General features: G+C 43.8%; 1 protein-coding gene across 1 annotated transcript in view; it reads right to left on the minus strand.

The window, feature by feature from the left end:
- Positions 1-19,665: 19,665 nt before the first annotated feature.
- ODAD2 (outer dynein arm docking complex subunit 2) overlaps positions 19,666-27,879 on the minus strand; it is an 86,348-nt gene continuing 78,134 nt past the window's right edge. Inside the window, exon 20 of the mRNA XM_075747155.1 lies at positions 19,666-20,037. Coding sequence (XP_075603270.1) covers positions 19,924-20,037 — 114 coding nt within the window. The 3' untranslated portion in view covers positions 19,666-19,923. The remainder of the gene's footprint in view (positions 20,038-27,879) is intronic.

Raw genomic sequence — 27,879 nt, forward strand, 5'->3', positions numbered from 1 at the left:
ATCATTCAGGGAGAAAGATCGCGATCCCCAGGATGGGAAAAACCCCCCACAACAACTTGCTGTTAGCCCCCAGCCTAGAAAATAAAGAATAGGAACAGGCATAAATGACCGCAGGAGCTCTTCTGGCCAGCTGATGCACCCTGCGCTCCCGCGGGCCTTTGGGCAAAGCCCTGTTCGAGGCTCCCCCACAGTCCATGCCCTGGCCAGAGCACTCAGAAACAGCTGGGGGAGGGAAGTGGGGGCATACGGGGACACCGTGGGATTAATAAGTCTGTGCTAACGTGCTTATTAGGGGCTTGCTGCAACACATGCAGCTCCAATTATTGCCATGCCCAGCTGAACTGTTTATGACCTGGGAAGTATTGTTATAATTATATTATGGCAAAAGGAGGCTGAGAAAGCTACAGGCTTGATCAAAACCAAGTTCCTGAGGGCTCCTGCTCACTCCAGCAAAACAAGAAGGTGATCTCAATTGTTTGCAGCCTCATACAAGTATTTGCCCTATTGTCTTCCCATTTGCCTCCCAGCCCCTCTGGCACAGCAGGGGTGATCCCTTCTGGCAGGGCAGGTGCAGGTTCCATCCCCAGGCTCCCAAGGGGAAGCACGGATGGAGCACAGCAGGTTTCTGTGAGCCCTGCGGGCTGAGGCAGCCTCTGGAGCAGGGTCAGCCCATGCACTGGCGGGGTACAGAGCAGGTGCCCTTGGAAAAGCCTTCCCTCCTGCCTGCCCACCATGGTGGGATGGATGCTCATTGCCTGCTTGGTGGCTCAGGAGGAACCAGGAAGGCAAAGATAATCCTCCCGTGTCTTCTGATAATGGTGCCAATTGAGCATGGGTTCAGGGGATCATTGTCCACACTTGCAGGGTACGTGACTGTCCTCAAGGACGCATCTATGGTCCCCAGGAGCAGTGGGGGTGTGCACTGCCCACCTACCTGCTTGCCCAGAGCTGGGCAGGGCACGGGCAGCCAGGGCAGCAGGTTGCTGAGGGCCTGGCAGATCCCACACCCACACCCAGAATAAATCACAGCAACGAGAGCTGAGGGCAGAAATCAGCATTTGGAAAGCGGCTCTGGAAAAAACCAAAAGTCTGTGCGGGGCAGGCGCTGCCAAGCGCAGTGAGGCAGCGGCAGGAGCAGTTGGCACCACGGCGCCTTACAAGCCTCTAAAGCAGCGAGATCTCCCAAATCATCACATGTAAATCTCACACACGCCCGCCCCCTCCATATTTTATTACTTAGATCACAGTTGAAAAGCTTAAATGAAAACAGGGTTTCTATTTCCAGAGCTTGTTTAACATCGTGAATGTGATACAAACTGTGGGCTTCATGTTTTTAATTAAGGTTACTTACCCGGCCATGCACGGAAAAGTAAGTCAATAGCTGCTGGCCGCATACCGCGGCCCGCAACCGCTCCCCTGAGGACGGTGCAGTGCCGGCTGATGGGAGCACTGGGGCTCATATGCATCCTGCAGCAGGGCAGGGGCCTGGGGTGCAGGGGGAGTTGGGGCACCTGCCAGGCTGGAGCTGCAAGAAGCTCCTTGCGGGTCCTCGCAACACCCCTCTCCCAGCCCATCTCACGTGCCCAGCTTCAGACAGCCGGCAGGCCAGGCTGGCATGCCAGAAAGTGGCAGCAAGGCACCTTTCCAAGGGATATCATGCAGAAAGAGCCTAAAAGTGGTGCTCTGGGGCCTACTCTGTCTCACTGGAGGAGCCAGGAAAACATCAACTGTGCTGTCAGGCTGAGAGGAGAATTTGCTCCCGAGGCCGCAAGCGATGGAGCTCCCCAGTGCCAGCCCTGCTCCAGCCAGCGGAGGGGCTGCAGCCCCAGCCCGGCTGCCCGTGGTGGGCGGCCACTCCACAGAGGCAGGCTGGAGCGCTGCTCTGCCCAGACCCCTTCCCTGGCAATCCAAAACCAGTTTGGTAGTCCCATCTACGCCCCTAAATACAGTCCTCATTTCTGGTTTGCACTCCCAGCAAAATGTTGCTTTTGTCCCTTGCTTCGTGCTCTGGTTATTTTTTAAATGCTTTCAGCAAACATTTCCTTGGCGTTGCATTCTCACAGCTCCCCTCTCCAGCTGCGGATTCCTTCACAGTAAACATATATGTTTGAAATTCAAAGAATTTCCTCACATCCCTGGTACACTCTGCACTATGGCATGCTGGGTGGCTAAATAACTACGGCCATGTATGTTGAAGGGCCTGAGAAGTCAGGTAGGTGAGAAATTGTTTAGGATTACGCAAAATGCGGCACTATCTACATTGCAAAATAGACACACTCTCAGGGAGAGCAGCTGCAGAGACCTGTTGCCACCCATGGCAGCAGCTGGGTCAGTGCTGAGCAAAGTCCCGAGGCACATGTAGATGAGGATGAACCTGCTTAACCAATTTGGCTGAAATGGTGCCTCAAGGGGCGTGCTCTGCTTCTGCAGGCAGCCAGAGCTGGCAGAGTCACAGCCTTAGCAGAGGCTCTCCCTGCTCAGCCTGGCAGCCTCCAAAATGCTGGGGTGAAATAAAGTAGGGGTGAAGTTAAATCTCGTAACGTGGAGTTTTGTTAAATATAATCCTAAGGAAGGAAGAAGAACTGTCCCCTTTGAACATTTCGCAGAACCAATGCCTAGAATAGCCCTGGCTTAGAGCAAGGGGGGTTCAGTGCTCCATCCTTGGGAGCAGTGGGGTTGTCATGGGGTTATCATATTGGGCATATGACATCTAACGGGGGATATAATTCTGTTGTTGTTCTATTAGAATGGAAAGATAGGCTTTGAAGTTGCCACCTAATTTTTTACTTTTTTGCATGCAAAGAGCTTGGAGAAAGGAGCATTGGAAGGTTTCTCAACAGCAGTGAAGGAGCACCTGAAAGATAAAATGTGTGCTTATTTCTCTTCTTTATGGGTATTTGATTTGGAGGAACTGCTATGAGGGTGTGCTGAAATGGAAACTTGTCTGCAGGAAGCAAACACACCAACATAACCTGTGACCATCCCTAAAGGAGCTTGGCTGGTGGTGCTGCGGCTGGTGGTGCTGGTGGCGCTGCACGTCCTGTGGGGGGGTGTCCCCGGGGACACCCTCAAACTCTGGAAAAAGCACTGGGGTTAGTGGCAGCAAAAGCCCCAGACAAACCACAGGTTAAAAAAACCCCTCAACCTATAGCTGTTGCTTCATCTAGGAAGCAACTGGAGGACCCAGTTCTGTTCTGAATTTTCTGCATGAGAATTCCTAAGTATTAATAAACAAAAATGTAACATGATCTCCAAAGAACTAGATCCCAGTTCTTTCTACTTTCATGTGAACCTCTCCAAACTTGGACAAACAAGCTCCTGACTGGTGCTCAGAGGCTTTATTTTTTTCTCGCCACTTTATTCCATGTCCCTTTTTTTATTGCATTTTTTTAGATTTCCATCCCCTGGGCCGTGTAAAACAAAGCACCTTCCATAGGGCTTCTGCTGCACTTTGGCTGCTGCATGCAGTGGACACGGAGAAGGAGGAGGGCCGTGATGTTTGCAGGAGCCGTGTTTTCCCACCACCCCTTAATTCAATCTCTTTCTGAGCTCTGTGACCAGCCACAAGGGCAAAAGGGCTCCAGAGAGGGGCTGGATGCTTTTCCTGGGAATGACAACGGTGTGTAACACAGTGTTAATTAGGGGGAAATGTGGTTAGCAGGAGAAGCTGTGCAGTTTGGTCAGGGACAGAGTGGGTGGCTGAGGGCCAGGCCTTTTGGTTATTCAGCTTCCTTCGCGAGCGAGAGCTCCTTCTCCATTTTGTGCTCTTAGGAGGCAGGTGGGATCTCCTGTGTGTGCCTCACCGAAGACCCCACTCGTGGGTCTCCAGTTCTTTGCCGTCCTTCGAGTCAAGCTCTGTGGTTGCTCCAGTCTGCGCCATCCCTCCTCTGCTGCTCATTTTCACTTAACCTCAAGGAATACAAAGCGAGAGACTCAAGCCTTACGTACGTACAAGAACCCTTTTTTCTGGACAAACGGGAGTTGAAACATCCCAAAAGAGGCTGATTTTCCTAATTATATGATGTCTCAATATAATCAACATTGATAATTTTGCTGTTATATATACTTTATTCTTTTCATAACCATGTTTCTTTTAACTGAGTTTTAAAATCTGCATTTAATATTATCTCAGGAAATTCACATCTGCAGTGCCTTTACTGGCCAGGGAATGATTCAGTTCCATTTAATGTAGTATCTCAGGTGGCTGATGGCTCTGCATTTGAAAAATGAATGTGGATTTGTTTGGATTTAACATTAATGGTTACAGGTCACATTGCAGAAATCACTGCATTGAAAAGTTAAGGATAAATGTTGAACAGTTGATAACAATAATAATGACAATTCTAATTTTTCTGCAGCCACCTGTGCAAATATAAACACTACACTCTATGTTATTGAATTCACATCTATTTATTCCTATTTTTCCATCTAGCACCATGGGAAAACATAAAGTCAGGTATTTTTACAACCAATATTCTTCAGTATTACGGATATAGAGGTAAATTCATCATTTTCTGCAGAATGGTTGCAACCATGAGAAATATTTTCTCAAGTCTGCCTTTTCTGGGCAGGGAGACAGAAGGATGCGTGTAAGTGAAGGTGATGCAGTAACACGCAGGGACACCATGACTCACATGGCATCTGCCTGGGACCTGTCCCCTGGGACTTACTCTACCAGCCCCAACTCTCGAGCATCCCCAAATACCCGAAAATGCGAATCAAGTTGGCAAGGTGGAGAGGCGCATGTGGGCTGAGGGGATGGAAGGGGCAGCTGCGAGGGGATGACTCTGTTTCCCACTTGAGCCGCACGCAGTTTTGTGTGACCTTGAGGATTTCACAATCCCGGTGCCTCTCTTCTGCAGCTGTAACACGGGAATAATAACGCTTCCTCCCCTTTCTCTGCTTCCTACTCTGCTTTTGGCACACGGCTAATACAAGAGGGCTTGATCTCAGTTGGAATGTATCAGTGCTACTGACATGTTAATAATACCAGCAGAAACGTTTCCTCTTTCCTTTGCACTGACAAAGCTCTGCGCGGGGTAGCAGCTCCCAACACGTCAGCCCAGAGCATATTCATTTTCAACCCCAAATCTGAGGCATTTTCCGGAGACAAGACAGAGAGGATACAAGATTCAGACTGACTTTTAGGATTTTAAACACGGAGTAGTCATAACATGCTTCAGTTTGATGGCCCGACAGTTATTGAATAAAAAAACCTCCGAAATATCTTCAGCCTCTTGGCTGCTTGCATGGTGTAAAACCTTGTGCGGTTGAGTCAGGGTTTCAATGATTTTCTGTCTAGAAGCTCCCCTGGTAGATGCCGGGTCCTGGAGAGGACAGGCAGAGTCAGAGCATGTTACCTCAGCAACACGGATGTAATTGAAGGGATTTTTGTCTCTTGAAGTAAAAACCCAAAGTTAATGCCAGTTTCTATAAAAGCTGTGTGGAGTCAGGGACCCGGAGCTGCCTGGGGAGAGCTCCTTCCGAGATACGGGATCCCGCTCTCTCCAGCTCAGCTCAGGAGTCACCCAGTAGTGGGTTGTTTTCCTGCAGAGGAAGCCCGAGAAAGTCTGAGGATAAAATAACGTTGCAGGAAGATTTTCTAAAGATGACTTGCGATTAATGTTTTTGGCCTGAGTTTGAAAATCTCCTTCCTTATTGCTTGCAGTCATATAAAAACATCTTCCTGGTTGCTCTAGCTTTTACATAATTGATAATTTATAAATCTCTAATGACTTAGAAGATTTCTTAAAGTTTTCCAGAGAATCATAGAATCATAGAATGGTTTGGGTTGGAAGGGACCTCAAAGATCACCTAGTTCCAACCCCCCTGCCATGGGCAGGGACACCCTCCACTAGACCAGGTTGCCCAAAGCCTCATCCAACCTGGCTTCGAACACTGCCAGGGATCCAGGGACATCCACAGCTTCTCTGGGCAACCTGTTCCAGTGCCTCACCACCCTCATGGAGAAGAATTTCTTCTGAATGTCTCATCTAAATCTGTCCTCCTTCAGCTTTCCAATAATAATAAATACAAATGTTTATTCAAGCAGATTAAAAAGTCAGGCAGATCATATTAATCTGTTTAACTGCTGCTGATAGCTGTATTATCTCCTTTTTAGTGGAACTGAAGTTAAAGCTCTGTAAATAGTTTTAAAACACACAAATGCTACTCTAGCAGAGACTACAGCCAAAGACTCAAAATGCAGTTTGGCTTTCATAGCTACTGCCAGCCTCAAATGTCAATACTCAAGGACAGGCAACAAACTCATACTCTGTCTGTGTTTTCCTCCTTGTGTACAGAATAGATGGGTTCTGCAGTGTGCAAAACATGAGGTGTAGCAGCATAACTCATGTACAAACCGTTACTATTTATTATTATTGGTGAGGCTGAGGCATGCAAGCCAGCGAAGGAAGTAGCTGGCACATCTTCATTAATTCCTTCTGGTTCTAAAGTAGTTTTCAGGAAATAATTCTCCAAGACCTTGGCTACACACACAGTGTATTTATTTGGAGTTGGCAGGGGCACCAGAAACCGTATAGTTCATAGAGCCCTCGTTTCTTTGGATAGTGAAGGTGTTTATCAAAAATGATTTTTAGACTGATTAGAGCCACACACATGGTACCAGTCCTATGACAATTGCTGTCTTCACTTTAGGTTTAATCATAACCCCCATCCACCCTATGAATAAGCTTCAGAAGTTCCCCAATGGCATTAAGGGTTATTTTGAGAATGAGGAGCCATCCACCTTATCATGTCAAGTGAATATTTTCTCTGCAGTTGTGTTGGGTTTTTTCCCCTCCAAGTTATTTGAATATAACTATTATCTGTTCTTCTATATTGTGACTATTTGACTTGTGACCTCAGGGATACTTTTCTTGTTGCTTTGAGATCCAGCCATGACTAAACCCAGAAGTTTAGATATATATTCAGACTTTTTTGTCTGAAAAATAGACTGAAAATCTTGAATATCAGTCTCTCTCATGAGATGTCCTGATTTCATGCATTACAGCAGGGCCAGAAATAACATGAGAACAGCTTTTCTCACAGTATTTCGGTAGTTCTTTTCTGGCCATTGCCAAAAGCAGGATGTGAAGACATGCACGAACATTAAAGCAAACTCTTATTAGGATAGTTCAAGTTCTTTTTGTATTGTGGTAAAATTTTGTGTCAATTTTTATTCTATTCAGACTATTTCAAGCCTTTCAGTACTTCAAAAATCTGTCAGTGTTTTTTTCTTAATAAATCATTCTCCTAGCTTAAATGTGATTTGTGGGTTTTCTTTTTTTTTTTTTTTAAACACAGTCCAAGAATATGACAAAGTGCTCAGACCCAAATTGCACATTTGATTGTGCACATAAGTGTTGGCCATCCCGCTGGCTATCCCATTGGCTCTGTGAGCATTCCTCATTTGCGTAATATTAAGCATCCAGTAAGTGTTTGCTGGATTGGGACAGAAGCTGCCCTCAGATGCCCGGGAAGGACTGCAGCCGCCATCAGAAGGGACGTGCCCCAGGGCATAAGAACAGAACTAGTTTCAGGTTTGCATAATTAAATTGTTTCCTTCAAAGCTGTCAACAAATTCAGGTGCCCATCAGCTCACAGCATTTCCACAAAGTAGCAAAACAGTATAAGGTTACCTGCTTCAGCTGCCAGGGTAAATACTGGGAATAAGTGCAAGCACAAAGCAGGGTCGCAGCCTGCTCCCGTGTGCTGCTCCAGCGTGGGATGTGCCTGGGGCAGGCAGCGCTGGCAGGGCCAGGGCAGGTCTTGGTGCTGCGCCTGCCCCGTCCTGGCAGTGCCCGTGGCGGTGCTGGTGGCACTGTTGTGAAGTGTTCCTGCCTCTTTTCAGAGCAATAGTCTAAACATTTCTCTGCCCAGACAGTGGCTTGTCCCCTCTTGGAGAGAGGCTCTCCAGCTGTGCCAGAGTGGTGGTGGCATCAGCCAGGGTTATGGTCCTCTCTGTAGAGCAAGGCTTTCCAGACCTGGGAACATGGGTACTTCCCAGGGTGCAGTGGAGGTCATAGAATCATAGAATCATAGAATGGTTCAGGTTGGAAAGGAAGACCATCTAGTTCCAGAACCCTTGCCATGGGCAGGGACACCCTCCACTAGACCACGTTGCCCAAAGCCCCATCCAACCTGGCCTTGGACAAATCCAGGGAGGGGGCATCTGCAACTAAAGAAGGGCAACCTGTTCCAGTACCTCACTACCCTCATTGTAAAAACTTTCTTCCTAATATCTAATTTAAATCTACCGTCTTTCAGTTTAAAGCCATTATCCCTTGTCCTATCACCCCATGCCCTTGTAAACAGTCCCTCTCCAGCTTTCAAGGCTAGCAAAGCCTTACTGGACTTCACCTTCTCCATCAGGTTGAAGCAAGCCAGCCTGTTTGAATAGACCAGGGCAACCTGTGCTTGCCTATCTTTCCTCTGCCTCAGTTCAGTAAGGAAAGAAACATGGGGATGTGGTGAGCAGCTTGTCCAGACAGCACTTGCAGGGTACCTTGCTGCCACTGGCAGGCTTTTCCTGATGAGGAGCCAGGCACCTTGCCCATAAACTAGGTTTTCCAGCCAGAGGGAAAGTGAACGGCATTTTGGAATGCCCAGGACAGCAGTGCAAGTCCACATCTCCTCAACTGTTCTGTTCACTAGATGCTAACCCCAGATCACCACATATAACCAGGCGGTTGGCTCAAGCACTTGGTCGTCTTAGGAAAGCTGTCACCCCATCAGGTCCTGGGTGGAGTGGGTCAAGCCAGAGTTACATATAGAGAGGAAACCTCTACTTCTGTGCTGAGATTCTCCCCGAGGACAGCTGAGATATCAGTGTCTTACTCCAGATGGGTGAATCAGAGCATGAAAATAACTGCCTGGCAAGCCACAGACTGCCAGGTAGTTCAGGGTTTGTGGATCCAGCCCTGGGATTATAGAATCATAGAATCACAGAATGGTTTGGGTTGGAAGGGACCTTAAAGCTCACCTAGTTCCAACCCCCCTGCTGTGGGCAGGGACACCCTCCACTAGACCACATTGCCCAAAGCCTCATCCAACCTGGTCTTAAACACTTCCAGGCATGGGGCATCCACAGCTTCCCTGGGCAACCTGTTCCAGTACCTCACCACTCTAACAGTAAAGAATTTCATTCTAACATCTAATCTAAATCGACCCTCCTTCAGCTTAAACCCATTACCCCTTGTCCTGTCACTACACTCCCTGATAAACAGTCCCTCACCGTCTTTCCTGTAGGCCCCTTCAGATACTGGAAAGCCACAATTAGATCTCCCTGGAGCCACCTTTTCTTCAGGCTGAACAAGCCCAACTGTCTCAGCCTGTCCTCATAGGAGAGGTGCTCCAGCCCTCCGATCAGCTTCGTGGCCCTCCTCTGGACTCTCTCCAACAGCTCCATGTCTCTCCTGTACTGGGGGCCCCAGAGCTGGACGCATGCATCCCAGCATCTCAGATCTAGAGGGGACTTCAGGAACAGCCGAATGCTAGTAGAGGGTTTTGCTGTTCACCTTTCTCCGGACAGTAACAGGGCTAAATCCACCTGGCTATGAACTACTGGAGTTGCAAATCAACTTCTCAACATTTGTTGACCCTCCTTCAGGGGCCTATAATATCTGCCTCTGGGTTGGGATGCATATATCTGGGCAGGAATAGATGACCTTTTGCAGTGCACAAGTGACACACTGCTGGCTTTATTTAAGAAGCCCTTGAGGAAGACACCCTCAATAGCTGCTGGGCCTTCTGTAGTTCAGTGAACTCAATTGTGAGACCTTTCTCAATGTTGTCACAGCTCCTGTCCTGTAAAAGGCTGTGACTGAGGTGCCTGTGCTTGCTTGGAGCACTCTCTCCAAAAAAAAAAAACCAACGCACTTTGATTCGTGCCTGTGTTTACGTGGGACACTCTCCACAGATTGAGCCATAAGGTCCCAGTTAAGGTAATTCTGTCTGGCAGCAGCACTAGATAGTTTGCAATGAACGTTTACAAACTGGCCAAGGAATATGATTTCTTACACAAAAGATCCAGTTTTTAATGTTCTTACCCATGGAGCTGCTTCAAGCAGTCCTGATGCCTTCGATCCTCCCTTGGATGGACGCCGCAGCCCTGGACCAGGTGGCTGATAATACAGAAATGTTGAAAATGCCTGGAAAGGACACAGTCGTGTCAATCGTCTCCAGTGAAGGTAGCAGTCACAAACACATGGGTTTGCCAAAAGTCTCCGGCTAGTTCCAAGAAGCCTTCGTTTGTTTGCATTGCTAATCTACCAGAGACTGAGACTGCTCGGAGAGATATCAAGCCTTTTGTAAGCTTTCTTTCACCCTGCTTCTGTTGGGATCTGCAGGACACCAGCCATCTGAGAAGGTTTTGGGAGACTGCACAGTTATCACACTGAGACAGAAGGAAATTGTCTGAGCTGGAGGCAAGGCAGCCCATGGAGCTAAATGCACATTTTTGTTCTGCAAGTCCTCGTGCTTCTCCCATGGCTCAGCTGCTTGTCAGGGCTGGCAAACTCAAGGTCGTGCTGCAGCAGGGTCTGGACAGGCTGGAGAGATGCTCTCCTGAGGGTGCATGCCCATCAACTTCAGTGAATGCCATGACATGAGGAGGGCATTTGACTCACAGGTTGTGTTTGGATCTCCCACTGCAAGAAAAAAATCTGTAAGGTTTTTTGGACCTCTTTTCTCATAGCAGAGCGAGGAGGGTATATGGTATATCGCCATATACTTTCAAGTCTTTATGGAAAGGGGAGCAGCATGCAGGTAGTATATGGTACATAGGGCACATGCCCTTTTCCTGAGGAGAAGCAGCACTGTTTCATACACCTTGTTGGCTGAAATGATTCCCCAAAGGAGGGGTTGCCTTTGGATCCTAACTGTCTGGGTTGCCATCCCACCATGCAGCATCCCAAAATCTGCATTTATCAAGGTAAGAAACTAAATCATCTTTCTTTGCTTCTTAACAAAGTCCTCACTTAATAAATATTTCTTTCCACCTTGTTTCCTTCCACAGAGTGATGTGACTGGCCAGCACCTCTCCCTGCAGCTGAGGATGCAGCTGCACTCGTGTGGGCCCTGCTGCAGAGAGCAAGGTGAGAAGCAGAATGCGTGCGCGCAGCTGTGCTGCCCCACTGCTCCCAGGGCTGGAGGACATCAGGTACCTGCACATCAGTGGCAGGCATGGGAATTACTGGGATGACTTCTACATCCCTTCCCTCTAGATTTTCCTTGGGCAGGAGTGATATCCTCCCATCCATCTTTGGAATTTTTCATGCTGTAACTTATTGCCCAGAGCTGCCTCAAGGTCACAGCAGGCTGGGTTTGCAGCGCATCCTCAGCCGTTGGGAGCTCTCCAGAGGCAGCCTGCAGCCCCCTTTGGCTCTCACTCAGCTGTTTTGCCATCATTCTGTTTGCCTTTATTCAAGACATGTTTGCCCAAATCACACTTGCCAATGCAAAATCTTACCTGCCCCAGCAAAGTGAGATTTCACTTATTTTTCCACAAACCTTATTGATTAAAACCTTGAAGGGGTACCTGCATATGACAGCCACTTTTTGTAACTGAATTCCCTCCACATTCTTAATACTTTGTAAAACCGCTAGTAGTTGAGTAGAGCAGCAAAAGCTTGTTACTTTGTTGGCCTGTTTTATTTTAGAAATGTAAATCTGGTGGACTTCTGACTATTACTAACTTTCTTATTGGATTAAATTCTTAGACAGTTTTATTGTTTCATTCTGTGGGGTTTTCCAGGGTTTTCTTTGGCTGGGTCAGCCTTTCTAAATTGCCACTTAGATTTGCTATGAAAATATATGCCTCCGTGTGCCCAGTGCACACCGCGCCAGACGCGCCGTGGAAGCCCTGAGCCCAGGCTGCTTACCAAGCCCCTGCCCGGCACTGCAGGATGCTTATGGATCTCCAACAGGGCCCGTGGCACTGGGAAACCCTGTGGAGAAGCTCTGTGCTCGATCCCAGCCCTCTCAGGGACATAGGCACTTGCTTTAGGTTGCAAAGAGATGCTTTCACAGCCCTAAAGCTGCTTCTGGAGTTGAGCATTTTGGCCAGCACTTTCTGAAGCCCCAGCATCACAGCTGTGTTTTGTCCTACTTGTAACGGTTGTCCATGATATGCAAAAGCTGTTCCCAGGCCACGAGAGTCCTCTCTCACGTCGGCTTTCTGTGACAGAGACTCTCTGAGACTTGCAGAGTCCCTGAGGGTGCTGTGGAGCACTTGAGCCTGCATTTCCCATCTCCCAGCGTAAGGACGAACATGGTAGAGTACAGAGTATTTCCCTATTAAAGCTGAAATGATTTCTTTGGGATGGTGGGTGTGGATGTGGCAGTCATGTAGGAGAGGAGACACATGATTCAAATTCAGTTCTAGCAAAAGTTAAAGTGGTTTCTATTACACATTCCTACAAAGTTCAGAACAGATTAAGTGGTAATTAGATATCAGTAATTGCCAGTGGAACTAAAATCATAACACAGATCTCAGTAACCGTGTTGATTTAGAAAAGTCAGCCATAACGAGTCTACACTGGTACTTGTAGAGCTCTAAGACTGGTGAAAACGAGCATGTCCATGCAATAGAAGTGTCTTAAAGATATAAAAAAATCTGAAAAGTAACGCAGGAGGACTGAAAAGAGTTCTGTTTGGTTTTTGGTTGTTTTTTTTTTTTAATGCTGTTTGGAAATAATTAGGCCTCAGTTTCTTCAGAGAAATCACTCCTCTTTGTTTTGTACCTCTTCACACCACATCAGATCCAGTGCTTGGCAGTCACCTATATTCCTTAGTTGCTGTGCTGAAAAACATTCACCTAGTCATTACATTCTGGGAAGCATACCAAGGCTGGCCCACAGATGTCCGTTTTTCCAAATATTTTTCCTTTTACATGACACCCCACCACAGACAGTTGTGGAACGGGCTGGAAGGAGGCATCAATCTGACCATAACTTCTGCTTCTGAACATATTTTGCCCCTCATCTGCAAGTGCACAGGGAGTGTTTCTCTCCAAGAGTTGCTCCAGCTCCACTTTGAATATTCTCCTGCCTAACCTCATGCAGGGGTAAGGACTAGGTAGTCTGCTTTCCAAATGGTGTAATTAAAAATGAAAGTCAGCCATAAATGAAGTTCAGTGAAGGTCTGCAGAGCAGGACTGGCAGCCACGGGGACAGGAATTTTCCATATTCTGGGCAAACACAGCCCAAAAAGCGGCAACCCTAGAGCCTCTGCACCTTCACGCCCCTTGTGACTGACCGCAGTTATCAAGGATGGTGTGACCTTGGTGATCAGACTGAAGCAGCACTGATCTCTTCTCTCAGAACATCAGGAGCTGTTTTTCCTTTGGGCTGGTTGCCCCCTGGAGAGTGGGAAAAGAAACCCACATGGTATCATCCTCCAGCGGGTCTCAGCTTGGCCCTAATCAATCAACCCCAGTCCCAAAACCAAGGTTTACTAAACTGCTAACCATCTACCACCAGCCTCCTTCTCTTTTTTTTTTTTTTTTTTTTTTTAATTTTTTGAGTGTCTGTTTGTCCCAATATGGGTTCCCCCACCCTTCCGTCATTGGAAGGTTTAATGCTGAGTGAAAAACCACGAACAGCCTTTGAACGTGTTCTGCCAAGTCTCTTTACAGTACAATACTGGCAGGAGTAAAACACTGGGGCCAGGCAAATATGCAAGCTTCATCACATTAAAGAAAGCAGAGCAGCACGGTTATTGCATCATTCTATGGCTTCCCAGACATTGTTGTTATTTTTTCATTAGAGCAACAGAACGGCACTTGGTGCTTTTTGCTGAAGAGCCAAGGAGGCCCCAAAAGGCTGTCAACTGGGGAAGAGAATGCGGCAACTGGAAAGATGAGTGGTTTACTCCACTAATTTTATAGTGCAGCCTTTACCAGTCTGTGGCAGAGGGAACCAGCAACATGATCTGTGTTCACATTTTTTTTAAAAGAAGACACGTAGCCAAATGCTTAAAACTATTTGCTTGTTCAAGACAAGTTATTTGGAAATTTAACTACTACCAAATCAACCGACATTTTTCAACACTAAATCATTTCAAGTCCATATCATATGTTTTTAATTTTATCAGCATCTGTAACTTTTTAATTACTGTTTTTATTAAAGCCTTTTTTTTTTTTTCAGAAGCAGTAGACAAATCCCGAGTTATTTAATCTGGGTATTAGAAGGTGCAGTTCAAGGCTCAGCCATTGGAGCAAAATTCTGCTGGCAGAGGCACCCACTGAATCACAGGTGCTCTGTGTTGCTCTCCTGCATTCACCAAGCCCCTTGGAGAAGTAGGGGATGTCACAGCATGGCTGGACAAAACCTTACCACCAAGAGCGTAATGAACAATTTTGCTCCTCCAAAGCTTCTAGGCAACTTCTCACCTAATGAAGAGGGGAGAAGCTTTAAAGGCACTCCACGATCCTGGCACAATGGGGAGTTGACTGAAAACTGCTGGTTCATGACCTATGGTTTCATGGTTCAGCATTAGTATAATGTCATTCTTCTGACCTTTCTCCAACACACACTCAAAATAACAACAACAAAAGGTTTTGACTGGCCAACTACTATATTGTCACCATGTCAGGGTTCCTAAATGATGGAAGAAAACACATTAAATTAGTGAAGATGGTTTTGTGCCACTGGAGAAGTGCAAAGGTGATAGCATTAGGCCATATCGTATAATTTGGTAGCCAAAGTCAAAGCTTCCTTATGTGGGTTTATGAATCTTTCAGAAAGAAAACACTTGTGTTCAAAGCAAAATTGATTACAGTCGTTGTCTAAGAAAGATCAAGCAGCTGAAGGGTAGGGTGCTGCATGTAGACTAGGATAAAACACAAAACTTGCCAATGACAACAACTGGAAAAGAGAGAGGAACTTGCCAACCGAAAGGTGTCTGGCAGATAGCACAGAAACAAGTCGAGAGGATAAACACAAGCCATGGTGATGCTGCCCATGGAAACCCTTCCCAGCAAGGCCTGAGTATTACTGAACTGATAACTAGGCAACAGGACGAAAAGGACATTTTACAATGTAAAGTTGTACTCAAGGAAAAGATTCATGAGAATGTATGACTTTTGACTGGCTGCAATAGCCAAAGCAGCAAAATACTGAGCATTCAGGAATCTCTGTTTAAGCAGGGGAGGGAACAATAATTGGTAAAACTAATTCCTTCAGAAATGGTGCAACGTAACTTCCCACTGCAATGGCTGCAGCTGCAGACATGCTGGTCCTGACACGTGCTGGTCACCCAACAGTAGCAATTAGGTTGTCTGAATTGAGAAGTGGCGAAGATGCAGCATTACTTCCTTCTGTTCTGGATCCTGAGCAGTGTGTGGCAAAGCTTAAGTGGCTAGAGAACAGAGAAACCACAACTATCAGTGGGGGAGCAGTTAGCTTCTGACTGGTCAGAGAACTGTCAGTCACCAAACAGCTGTGGTGACCGACCCCCCTCTCCTCTTTTCTTAGAACTCCTGGTACGTGATGTGCGCCAACAGGATGCACACGGGTACGCAGCGGCGCAAGAAGTGATCAGCGAAAAAGCAGAAGAAGCACCTTACATGTGGTTTATGATTTGATCCTGGAGCACGAGCTGCAAGTCTCAACCTGTGGTCTGATTTTGGATCATAAGTCACAAGTAATTGCGCGTAGGTATAGCAACTCTATAAAATGTGGCCTTAGAGCAGAGTGAGCTGAGGATCTCACTAGCGCGATCACATCCTCCTGGTCAGGGATGCTAGACCGCATGACACCGTCAGCTGCCTTAGTTGCAATCGTGAGAATTATTTCTGTTATTATTGTTCTTATTTCCACTAAGATTTTATATACTTTTATCCGCAAATATCTGGATAAGGTTAGATCCAACATAGCAACTATTAGCAAATATTTAGATGCTTCATAAACATCTCTTTATTGTCAATCCTGACGTTTGATTGGTTTAATTCCTTACCTGCTGGAGCCCAGGGGGTACTATTCTTTTACCTCCTACTTTCAAACATTGTTTGTTGTGTGGACGTTGGTTTGGTATTGTATATATACCGACTTTGGAAAGTTGGGCAGAGGTAGGACGGTTGAGGAGGAATCTGGGTATTGCACCGAGCTAGTGATCACCTCGCTAGAAGGCAGCCTGGATTTATCTCCTCGGCAGTCTGAACCTTTACCAACGCAGAACGCCTCAAAGTAGTCGGGTTATGACAACAGCCCGCATGGAAACTTGAATACCACTGCTGAAGAAACATGTTACACACTTCCATTACAGTCGTCCTGCTGTCATGTGTAAAACAAAGATTATTTTGGTGGAAATGTGCAAGGAACAACCATTTAATTTATTATGAGATGAAATTCTTAAACTAACATATTATCTAGTTCAGCCTCCTGGGACAATTCATATCTGACCCCTGGCGTCAGCAGCTCATTCAACTCATTTTAGGACACGTGGAATGAAAGAGGTACCACACTTTCACACAAAGCGATCAGTTAGCCTAAAGCAAATTAGTGAGTCAATTCTCAAGACAGCACTGTGAATCTCAAGCTCGTTTACTCGCCAAAGAAAAGTTTCAGTGGTGGAACAGAATAACAAAGCCCCTAATATATCGCAGATCCATTGCACCCAGGCCGTGAAGTTTATATTTCCCTAACAACTTGGAGACAATATTGTGTGTCAGAACACATGCACTTGTCATTAGCATGAACATTAAGAGGAAATGAACATAAATCCCAAATTCAAATGTGCAGTTTGGGACAATTAAATTATTGATAATGGTTATCTGTCACCAAGCAATAAATCATAAAGTCATGGAGTGGTAGAAGAAAAGCTATCTTGCTGCTGACAGACGAGTAGACTGAAAGATGTGGTGGGCCTTTAAGGTTCCAGAAATAATTGCATAAAGGTGAAAGATTTCTTCTCTTGCTTTTTTTCTCATCAACTATAGTATTTCCATACTCAAAACAACACTTTCCCGTGACAACTTTTCTTACTTGGCCTCTACATTTTCTGACATTTTAATGAAAATGAGGAACGAAGCTGAAAATGAGCAGCTGGTGAAGAGCAGGTCTGGCTTTACGACTGTAAGCTGGAGCACAGCGCTCCAGGCAGAGCTGGGACCTGGCTCCCACAACTGTGAAAAGTGATGGATACTTTCTGCTGATGGTAACATTGATGGAAATAAACTGGAAAAACCCACCCCTATTACAAGACTGTGAAAATACAGGAATCGCATAGAGAAAACAAGGAGGGAGCAGACTGAGCAGGTGATGGCAAACAAAGAGGACAGAGGTCGATCCCCCTTTTTAAGTCACTTCACTTTTGACACTAAAATAAGACTCTACATTGAATTTGTACATCAAGTTGCTCTGCGCCAAATATAACACTGAGCTCCAGTGCTCAGTATAACCGTATTTCCTAAGAGGCTACAGGTTTATGCGGACAAGTAGCAGCTGGTGGAAAGAGAAAGGAGCGAAGGCATTTCCCTTCCAGGCACAGGAGCCGGGGCGCGGGGGCTGGCTGGTGCCCGGTGATACGCGGTGGTGGGAATGCCGGGCCCGGGCGGCTGCGGCTGCTCGAGTCGGTGCCAGGGCTTGAATAGGCTGGCGGGCACTGCCAGGAGGGGTGTGCGAGCAGCAAGCAGGACCGAGCTTTGTGAGGATCCCTTTTCAGAGGGCTGCAGTGCTGCGAAACCCAGCACAGCTCTGTGGAGAAAGTGGAAGCTTTTCAAATGTACACGCTGTCCTGCACTGCTCAGAGAGGCCAGGGATCACATTCATTCATTCGTTTTCCAACAATGAAATCTCTTTGTATTAACTATGTGGAATCCACCAGTTTTGGCCAAAAAGATGTAATTTTTTAATACTGAACCTTTGCCTGTGTGGTGATCTGTGTCGATTTCAGCATTTCTTCTCCTTGTACAGAACTTAAAAACTGCAGGCATTGTAAAGGAAAAGAAAACAGCACAAATAAGTCTGCAATTAACTGTCAGAGGTCTTAAAACAAAGACTTCAGATGAACCCTCTGAGGCATGAGGGCCACCAGTGTGAGCGAGAGTGGCAAGCTGAGGCCATTGCATTGCAGGAACATGATGTTTATTGCCCCGACACCTGTATCGTAAAATTAAGTTTACTTTAGAACTTACTCCATTTGAAATCCATGCTAAGTGGTCAAGAGTGCCTTGAGAGGTCATGTTAAGGACAACAGTTATTGTCAGGGAGTTTTTTTCCCCTCAATAGTTGGAAAAATAAGCCACCATTTTACGTATTTTTCATAAGCAAGATTCACAGATTCACAGATTGTGCTAAACTATTTGTATCTACAGCTTCTCTCACAGAAAAGACAAAAATAAAATCAAGCCTCTCCTCTTCCAAATGAATTTGGCAATTAGCATTTATTTTAGAAACATTTTTGGGTATAGTGATGAAGCATATGATACTACTACAGCTGTGACATCAGTATAATAATATGGACATATTTACTCAAAATAACATACCAATCCTATGTGGGAGAGCTAGAAAATACCTAAAATAGTATTTGCTTGGTCACTGGTTGCTGATGGAACAACTCCATGACTACGTTGGTGTTTGCATTGATCAAAAAATACTACTTGGATTAATATTTTGATTTCCACACTGTCAGCACCTGTCTGTAGTTTGTTTCCTTTAAAATACTCTCTACACCTTCCCTAAGGGCCCTATGCAACCCTCCTTTTTCAGAATTGCATCATTCTAAAATGAAATTTTAAATGAGCTTTCATGTCTGCTTCAGAGAAAAGACAAATTAAAAGTTGGATTTGTATTATGTCTTCCTTAGAAGCTTCTGTTAGCAGTAAAATTAGTTGCCTTGAGTAGCCATGCTAGTTAGAAGAAAAATAATCAAATTACAGACTGCTTCCAAAGCAAGAAAATTGATCATTGTTAAGGGCAGTAAAAAAAATCATTCAGAGGCAAACACTTGACAAATGCAAGTTATTTAAATATTTGGGTTTTTTCAGTTTTGTCAGCAGTCTGTGCTTGTAATTAAGACATTACTGCTCTCAAGGAAATGCTTTAGTGTTATTTGTTGAGCACAGTACGTACAGTGGGTCTGTAATCTATAATATAAATCATTGTTTATGTGGTTATTGAAAGCAACTCTAATTCTGAATATATTTTTATGCATAAAAATAAAGTAACTACATCAATACAATGTTGTCAGTTTAAAAACAAAAAACCACAATGAGATAATGTATAAACGTACGTGTAATTCTCCACTTTTTATTTACAGCTGGTAAATTTAAATTTGAGTTAAACACATGTTAATTAAAACACATTTCACCAGCTACTTATAAAATTAAGCACTATTTTGTTTGATGTTGGTAGAAACAGGAAATTTGGAGTGATGTCTACTGCTACAGCTGTTTGCAGTCCTTATATAACACCAGATGTGAGATTGATGTATCTGTATTTTGTCCTCTCCTGTGAATTGCAAGTGATCAAACAGGCAAAAACATAATGACAGGATGATTGGACAAGTTTAGCACCAAGGGAATTGTTCAAGACATTCATAAATCACTGCAGAGCCACACACACAATGAAGGAAAATTTACTGCAATGTCACAGATATGCAAAACCATTTATATCTACAATGAATTTCAAATACAAGTGTATTAGTTGTAGAAAAAGCCTTTGACATATCTTAACTGATAGTCTTTTGAAAGATGTAATACTAAAAGACACACAAAACTAGGTGTGTGCATTTTATGAAACCTAGATGTGACAAACCAGTAATGTAAAAACAAACATAATTTTCCACAGATTTATTTTTTGTTATTAAATTACCCTCATATAAATGAGCTCTGCTACGAAATACAGATGCTAGAAGGAGTAACCACATAGTTAAATGTAGCCGTATTGCGAAACAAGTGTGTTGGTAAAAGCTGCTAAAGCATCAGCCATACTTTGCCTTTTCTGTTGCTAGAGCCAATCTGCGAATGTTTGCTATGCAACCAGCTGCTGCCTCCTGCAGAGTTTCATCTGTGGAGCCTACCATAGCCAGTAGGAGCTAGCAAAAATACAAAAGAGAAACAGCATGAGAAAAACAAGTAAGTATGCTACTATTTAAATAATATTCAAATCATATCTAGAACAATTGCATGAATTTACTCACACACATAATAAATAAAATACTAAAAATCATATTAACAACACCGTATGTGTATGTATGTATACCTATATAATATACTTTTGTATAGCTATATGTATCAACATACACATAGAGCACAATGCTTTATATTTTATCATATTTGTACCTGTAATTTGATATTTTTGTCTGATTTTCTCTTTATTGTAGCATGCCTGTCTCTTGGTTGTGACTTAGATTATTTTCTTGTTAAGTAGAAATTGCATATGCTTTAATTGAAATCATGGTTTCCCCCCAGGTACACTAGTATATCTGTACATGCTCAAGATTTTTAATGAACAAAGCCATACTTTTTTTTTTTTTTTGGCCTTGATCATGAAACTGGATCCACATAAACGGACCCTTGTGTCTCATTGACTGCAGCAGGTTTCTTTATAGTCACAGCAAACCACTCTTGTTAAACTGCTTGAGGGATATAGATCTGGACATATCATTCTTAAACATTTGCATATAAAAGTAAGAAACAAAAGCTCAGAAAAGGCACCGAACTTTTGGAGCTGATTCAGCTTTTCAGTCACGTGGAGTACATCCTTTACTCTGTAAGTCACTCAATTTTTTTCAGTGGAAATTCTCTTGGAGTAAGGTACTGTTCAACACACGTATGACATAAGGCAGACCTTCATGATCAAACATTTTTACATATCAGAAAACCATTAATAATGGTTTTGGATCTCACTTCCTCAGTGTGTTGCAAGTCACTGATGCAACTGCAACTGCAATATATGCAGGAAAACAGAAGACACTTGCTTAGCTTAAATCAGCTCCACGCAATTCTCAGATTTCTGAAAATCTGCCAAGCTTAATGTGCATTCAGGTATTTTGAAGCTCAGACAGCTCTAATTAAAACCTGTATTTTCAGTCTGAAATACTTCGGATTCTGTGTTCACCCAAACAATGTTGAGTCAAACCACAGAGAAATCTGTTATCACTCAACTCTGCTGCGTATTTTTCATACAGCTAAAATATTACACAAAATTATGAACTGCTAAATATAAAAGCATAAATTGAATGCAGACATCAAATTCGTATGCTACCTTTTTCTAACCTTCCAGCAATCGTGAGGCATGGGCCACAGCTGCACACATATGGCATTCGCTTATAGAGATCAAAGCATTTTATACTTGAGGAAGTATTTGTGTTAGCCAAATGTACAAAACAAGCATCTTGCCAGTCACCTTTCACCCTTTGACCTCTACATGTAAGTTGTAAAGGTGCCTGCGATGGGCCTGAATTATGTCCAAAAGAGTATTATGTAAATTAAGCATCAATGAGATTTTTTCCTAGCAATTCTTCCTATAATTTCTATTAATGCAATCAGATGTCTATTACAAATAGCTAGATAAGAATTCTTGAAGTGTGAGCACTCCTGAAGGGATACGCCAGAGTTAAAATGATACAAGAAGAAATCATGTGAGAAAGCTTTATATTCTTATACATTATGTCATGCAAATGTTGGGCCAGGGGCAGCAACCAGAGAAGTCAGTGGAAGTTTCACTGCCGACTTCAGCTGGCAGGAGGGCCGAGTAGCACGTCTCTGTGTAGTGACACAGCTGCTCTACAAAGCACAAAGGCCAGAATGCAAGTCTTATCAGATGCTTAACTTTTTTTTTTTTTTTTCCTTAAGAAATATTGCTGGATGAAGATCTACTATCCTTGCTATTTTCCACCAGCTGATTTCGCATCAGCTTAAAGTGTTTCTTTGGGTGCCTCACAACTTTCTTGTATAACTTACAGAGGAAAACTGGTATAGATCCTTCATATCCCTGACTCAAAACCAAAAATATGTATGCACATACTGTTCATACGGTGGTTTTGGTAAAGCCATAAGTTTCAAATTTGGGGGCAAGGAAACTATATGCCTTATGTGATTATTCACTGCATCTTCACAGACCTAGTGGAAGGCTTTTTCAGCGTAGTGAGTGTGGAACTCAAACTTTTGTAATAATTTCAGCATAAGATTTATCAGTTTGTAAGAGAAGAACTTCATCACAAAAATAATGTTTTGGAGATACATCATGTAGTAGAAATATAGCAAAAAGGAAAAATAGATCTTTGCCTTTACTATGACTATGTTAGGTAGGACTCAGTTCAAGGTTATTTATTTCTTTTAGCCAACACTTCTTCCTAGGCTCAGAAAACTTAGGAAAATAGGTATTTTTCTGTCACTTTCCATGCAGAGCTCAGTATTAAGCAGTGACAATAGTAGTAAGGCGGAACTGCGCTCTTTATTGCAAGTGCATTTTGGAAAATCAGGGTTAGGTATCAAGGAACAGCCTACTACAGGACACTGGCTGAAAGTACCCAAAGAGATGTCGAAAGAATTACTGGTACAAATGCAACCAATGCAAATAGCAATTTTTATAAAAGTATCAAATGCTGATTTTTTTTTTTTTTTCCTTCTGAGTTCGGGAGAATAAGGATCGGTCTAATTCATTGTTATTTTAAATCACTTGCCAGTGGTAACATCCATAAGAACTGCCACGTCATACGAAATCCAGCACTACACTGTGTCTCAAGATTCTCACAATACGACTTCAAAGAAATATTCTTGGAAACACAGTCTAATACAGTGGCTGCCTCTGAGGACTGAGGATATACAGCAACATTTGTCAGTCAACCTACTCCTTTTGTGCTAACAAAAAGGCAGCTAAAGAGAAGATTACTGAAAACGCAAAATATTTCAATATAAGTAGGTAATTCCATGTTTAGGAACCTAACTTTGAAGATTTTGATATAAATCCTGCCTTAAATGAAATAAAATTTTATTCTTTTTGTAGGTACCAAGAAAGTTGTAATTCTTTCACTTCCTGACTGCTGCTCCTTCACCCCTTCCTGGGTTCAGTTCAATTTACTAGCAATTTGGGTCGTCCAATTCAGGTATTCATAGATAGTATACACAGACCATACCCACATATTGGAAATATTTGACAAGTCCAAGAAATCTTTTTTTTTTCCAATGTACCAGTACAATATAACATGTCCTTTTTCTTGATGCGACGCCCTTGAACTTCATGTATCCCTTCCCTTTACTGTTCAGGTATTGTTTTCTGACATATGTAAATGTTACCAGATGTGCGAAGCAGTAAAAAAGCATGTGGTATAAACGCTTCTTTCTGGCACACAAGAGGCACTTTCCATAGACAGAGAAAGCATTTGCAGCACTATATAGCCTTCATTTTCAGTTGGCAGGTATCTATATTCTAAGGCAAGGGTCCAAAATTTTTTGCACAGTTAGCACGTCATACCAGCAAATAAGCACAAATACAAGCTGTTTGGAGAACATACAGAGCATATGTAGCATTTCTGGGTTCCAAAAGCAAGAGCAATGCACAGCCAAATCATTTAAATATTCAGAACAATTAAGAAGATTTTGCTATTACTATCCCAGCTTTAAAATAGCACAGAATTGTGATACTATATTGGGATTGCACAATCATAGAATAATTCAGAATGGCAGGGATCTCAGGAGGTCTTTAGTCCAAGGTCATGCTCAAAGCAGAGTCAGCTACAAGGTTAGACCAGGTTGCTCAGGTTGTTATCCAGCCTGATCTTGAAAAGCTCCAGTGATGGAGATGGCACGATGTCTTTGGGCAACCCAAAGGTTTTCCCTACATTCAGTCCCTCGTTTCATTTCATGCCTGTTCTCTCTCTTCGTCTTGCCGTGCATCACTGTGAAAAGCCTAGCTCCATCTTTTTGAGGACAGACCTCCCTGTAGGTACTGGAAGACTGCTATTGAGTCTGCTTGAAGTGCTCTCTTCTCTAGACTGAAAAAGCCCACTTTCCTTAGCTTCTCCTCACAGAACAAGTGCTCCAGCTCTTGGCCATCCTGGTGGTTCTCTGCTGAACCTATTATAGTTTATCCATGTCTTTCCCATACTGGAGGGCGAAAGCTGGGTGCAGTACTCTAGGTGTGGTCTAACAAGTACTAAGGGGAACAATCACTTCCCTTAATCTCCTGGCTGTGCTCCTGCTTATACAGCCCAGTAATGTGTCATCTTTGCTGTCAGGACACACTGTTGACTAATGTTCTGCTTGCTCTCTACCAAAATCTGTACACCCTTTCAGTAAAACTGCTCCTCAGCCAGTCAGTCCCTAGCCTGGATCACTGCAAGTGCAAGTGCAAGTCCTTCTCAGGTGCACAACTTTGCATTTGTCTTGCTGAACTTTATAATGTTCCTGCTGGCTGGCTCCAGCCCTGCCTAGGTATCTCTGAATGGCAGCCCTTCCCTTGACTGTATCAAAACTGTCCCCCTGCCCCAACTGGTGAGTTGGTGTCATTGCAAACTGCATGAGTAAGCAGTCCATTGCTTTCTTCGGGTCACTGACAAACATGTTAAATGGGACAGGTCCCAACAGAGAGACCCTTCGGCACTCCCCTTGTCACCAGCCTCCTGGTGGAAAACAATCCATTAACTACTACCCCTGAGCTGGATTATCCAGCCATCTTTAATCCATTTGTTCACAGAGTCACAGAGTCACAGAATCACAGGGGTTGGAAGGGACCTCTGGAGATCATCTAGTCCAACCCCCCCGCTAGAGCAGGATCACCAGAGCAGGTTGCACAGTATCGCATCCAGGCGGGTTTTATGAAGAAGGAGAAGGAGACTCCACAACCTCCCTGTGCAGCCTGTCCCAGTGCTCAGTCACCCTCACAGTGAAGAAGCTTTTCCTCATGTTCAGATGGAACTTCCTGTGTTCCAGTTTGTGCCTGCTGCCCCTTGCCCTGTCGCTTGGCACCACTGAAAAGAGTCTGGCCCCATGCTCTAGACATCCACCCTTTAGATATTTATAAGTATTGAGGAGATCCCCTCTCAGTCTTCTCCAGCTAAACAGACCCCACTCTCTCAGCCTTTCCTCATATGAGAGATGTTCCAGCCCCCTAATCATCTTTATAGCCCTTTGCTGGACTCTCTCCAGTAGTTCCTTGTCTTTTTTTGAACTAGGGAGCCCAGAAGTGGACACAATACTCCAGATGTGGCCTCACCAGGGCAGAGTAGAGGGGGAGGATAACTTCCATTGACCTGCTGGCCTAATACAGCCTAACTTGGACAGAAGTATGCTGTGGGAAACAGTGTTGAAAACCTTGCTAAAGCCAAGGTAAATGACATCCATGTCTCTCTCCTCATCTACAAACTCAGGCACATAGAGGGCAATCAGGTTTACCTTTGGTAAATCTATGTTGACTGTTCCAAATAATTTTCTCCTTGTGCCCAGAAATGTGTTCCAAGAGGACTCCCTCCATAATGTCCCCAGAGACCAATGTGGGGCTGACCAGTCTGTAGTGTCCCAGACTGGGAAAAGGAATTGTTGCTCTGAAGATACACTTTACAGACTCTCATTGTTGGGTCTTATGCTTTCTGATATACCAAAGGTATAAGAAAAATGGCAAGTCTTTTGTTCCTCAGGGCAATAGTAAGAGGTAAGGGGGTAGGCCATAATTTTTGCTTGGATATTCATGCATCATGAATGATGCCATCTTCCACCATCTGATAGAACAGCTTCCTTAAAATACTACCTCTACAATCACAAAATAAGCAATTGAGAAATGATTACTTCCAACAAGATAACTTAAGCATCAACATAAGAAGTTGTAAAAGTGTCATTCCAAAATGGGTATGGATCCCTGGATGAGTCAGACAGTAATAAAAATGGGCTAGTAATTCTCCTTTCTATGAAGATGTCTTTCTAGAATTTTTCACTTCTACAAAAGAAATAGCTCAATGGGATTTTAAAGCAGAAAAAGTGTAGACAAGTTCTGCAACAATAAATCCTGACTCTGACAAAATCTCAGACGTTAGTGATGCTCCATGTATGGGTACAATAATTCCTAAGTACTCAGTTTCCTTTGGGCACAGTCATAGCAGCTTCCAGGCTCAGAGGTGGGAAGCGGGAAACATAGGAAGTGGTGATTTCAGAAAGAATACAGTTTTGCATGTATTAATCTTTAAATAAGGGGTTAGTCATGTGATGTTTCTGGAACAAGTTTTCCAAAACAGTGGAAAGTGTCGAAAAATACTGCTGGAAAGAGGTTGCCTTGCACATATAAAACAGATAAAAGATCAACCTATTCAATACTCTGGAGTCCTGTGAACATGAATGCAAACAACAAATAAAGAATATAAAAAGAATATTTAATGCCTTTTTTTTTTCTGGCTTCTTTTGGTTTTCTGCCCTGTAAAACAAATTTTATTTGATTTTTTTCTAATCAGAAGGAAATATGGACAAACTCCTTCAACAAGATTCATATCTATACTGGGAAGCTAGTCAGAGTTCACATGGAGCTTAAGATTCCTGGAACTAAAGATATTTACTTCAGTACAACTGCTACTTCTATCTGCTGTGCTGGTGATGACATCTTGTAGATTGACATAACATTTCCAGTTGGTGGTAGGACTTGCCTTTTTTTTTTTAAATTTAGATTTAGTATCTGACTTCTTTTACATGCAACATTTCCTAAAGGATGCTAAATTTCTAGCACTGTGATTTTCTAATTGCATAACACTTCTTTTCCAAAAAAGACATTTTTCACATGCTTTTTATAAATCTAACCTAAAAGAAAAAAATACTTTAAATAAAAGCATATGGTAGAAGCTTATCCAAGAAAGTATCAGTCTAGATCCAGCCAGCATTTTGCTAACTTTCAACACCATATTGCACACTGGAAAATATTAAAGCACCTAGTTTGAGTGTTATGTTACACATATCCCTATGAAAATACTTCTCATAAAACTAAATTATAAATAATAAAACATATTCCACAATCAACGTATAATGAAGGTCAAGCTAAGTCACTCTTTCTAAACTAAAATTCAGGCTGATTTCCTGATTTCCTCTGTCAGCTGAGTGAAAGGCTAAGACAACACGTACCATGCACAGCCTCCCAAGAAGAAGATGCTCATGTAAGTTCTGAAGTGTTTTCTGTTACTTTTGTTTTTCTCAGGTGGCACAAAGAAAATAGATTTTAGAGGGAAAGTCCTGTGTGCCAGAGAACACTCTGAGCTAGCAGAGGTACAAAATCCAGTATCAAGAAATTCCAGTAAAGCCAAAAGATGGGCTGGGCAGGCACCTATTGTGCTGATTCCCTCTCTTATAAGGTCTCTCCTCTCTGGGACTAAAGCCAGAGCAGCCCCGGTGTAGCCTAGGTCACTCACTTTGAATGCAAAGAGGTGGGAACTGAAGCTCTCTGGCTCAGGTGGGAGAAATCCTAGCGAGATTGCACCTGGCTTCTTTTCCCTTCTTATTCCTGTCTTTCCTCTTCTCTCTCCCATGAAACACATCTCCATTCCGGCAGCCATGGAAAAAGGATAACAAACTTTGGGAGTCACTCAAGCATGGCTGGTGAGACGGGGAGGCCCAGAGGGTGCAACTTTGGCTAAGGTACACCTGAACGTGGTGGAGGTCAGCAGGCTGGCCAGGACCTGACTCCTCTTTCTCATCTTTCCCTTCCTCCCTCAGAAAACCAGTGAAAGAGCACAGGGGCAGGCAAACCCCTGCACTTTCTGCAAACAGGTGCAGGACATGTTAGGATGAGAACAAACTTGTCTGCAGTTTGTAATGTGCTTGCAGATATTAAACCATTTCACCTATCTCAAGACTTAACACAGGTGACTTGTCCTCTGCAAGTTGTTACTTTTTCCTGTGTGAATGCCTATGACAAAAAAAGCTGAATCCCACAAAATGCTGGGAAACAAGGGAGAAAGAAG

Source organism: Balearica regulorum, chromosome 2 (assembly GCF_011004875.1).
Source record: "Balearica regulorum gibbericeps isolate bBalReg1 chromosome 2, bBalReg1.pri, whole genome shotgun sequence".
Classification (NCBI taxonomy): Eukaryota; Metazoa; Chordata; class Aves; order Gruiformes; family Gruidae; genus Balearica; species Balearica regulorum.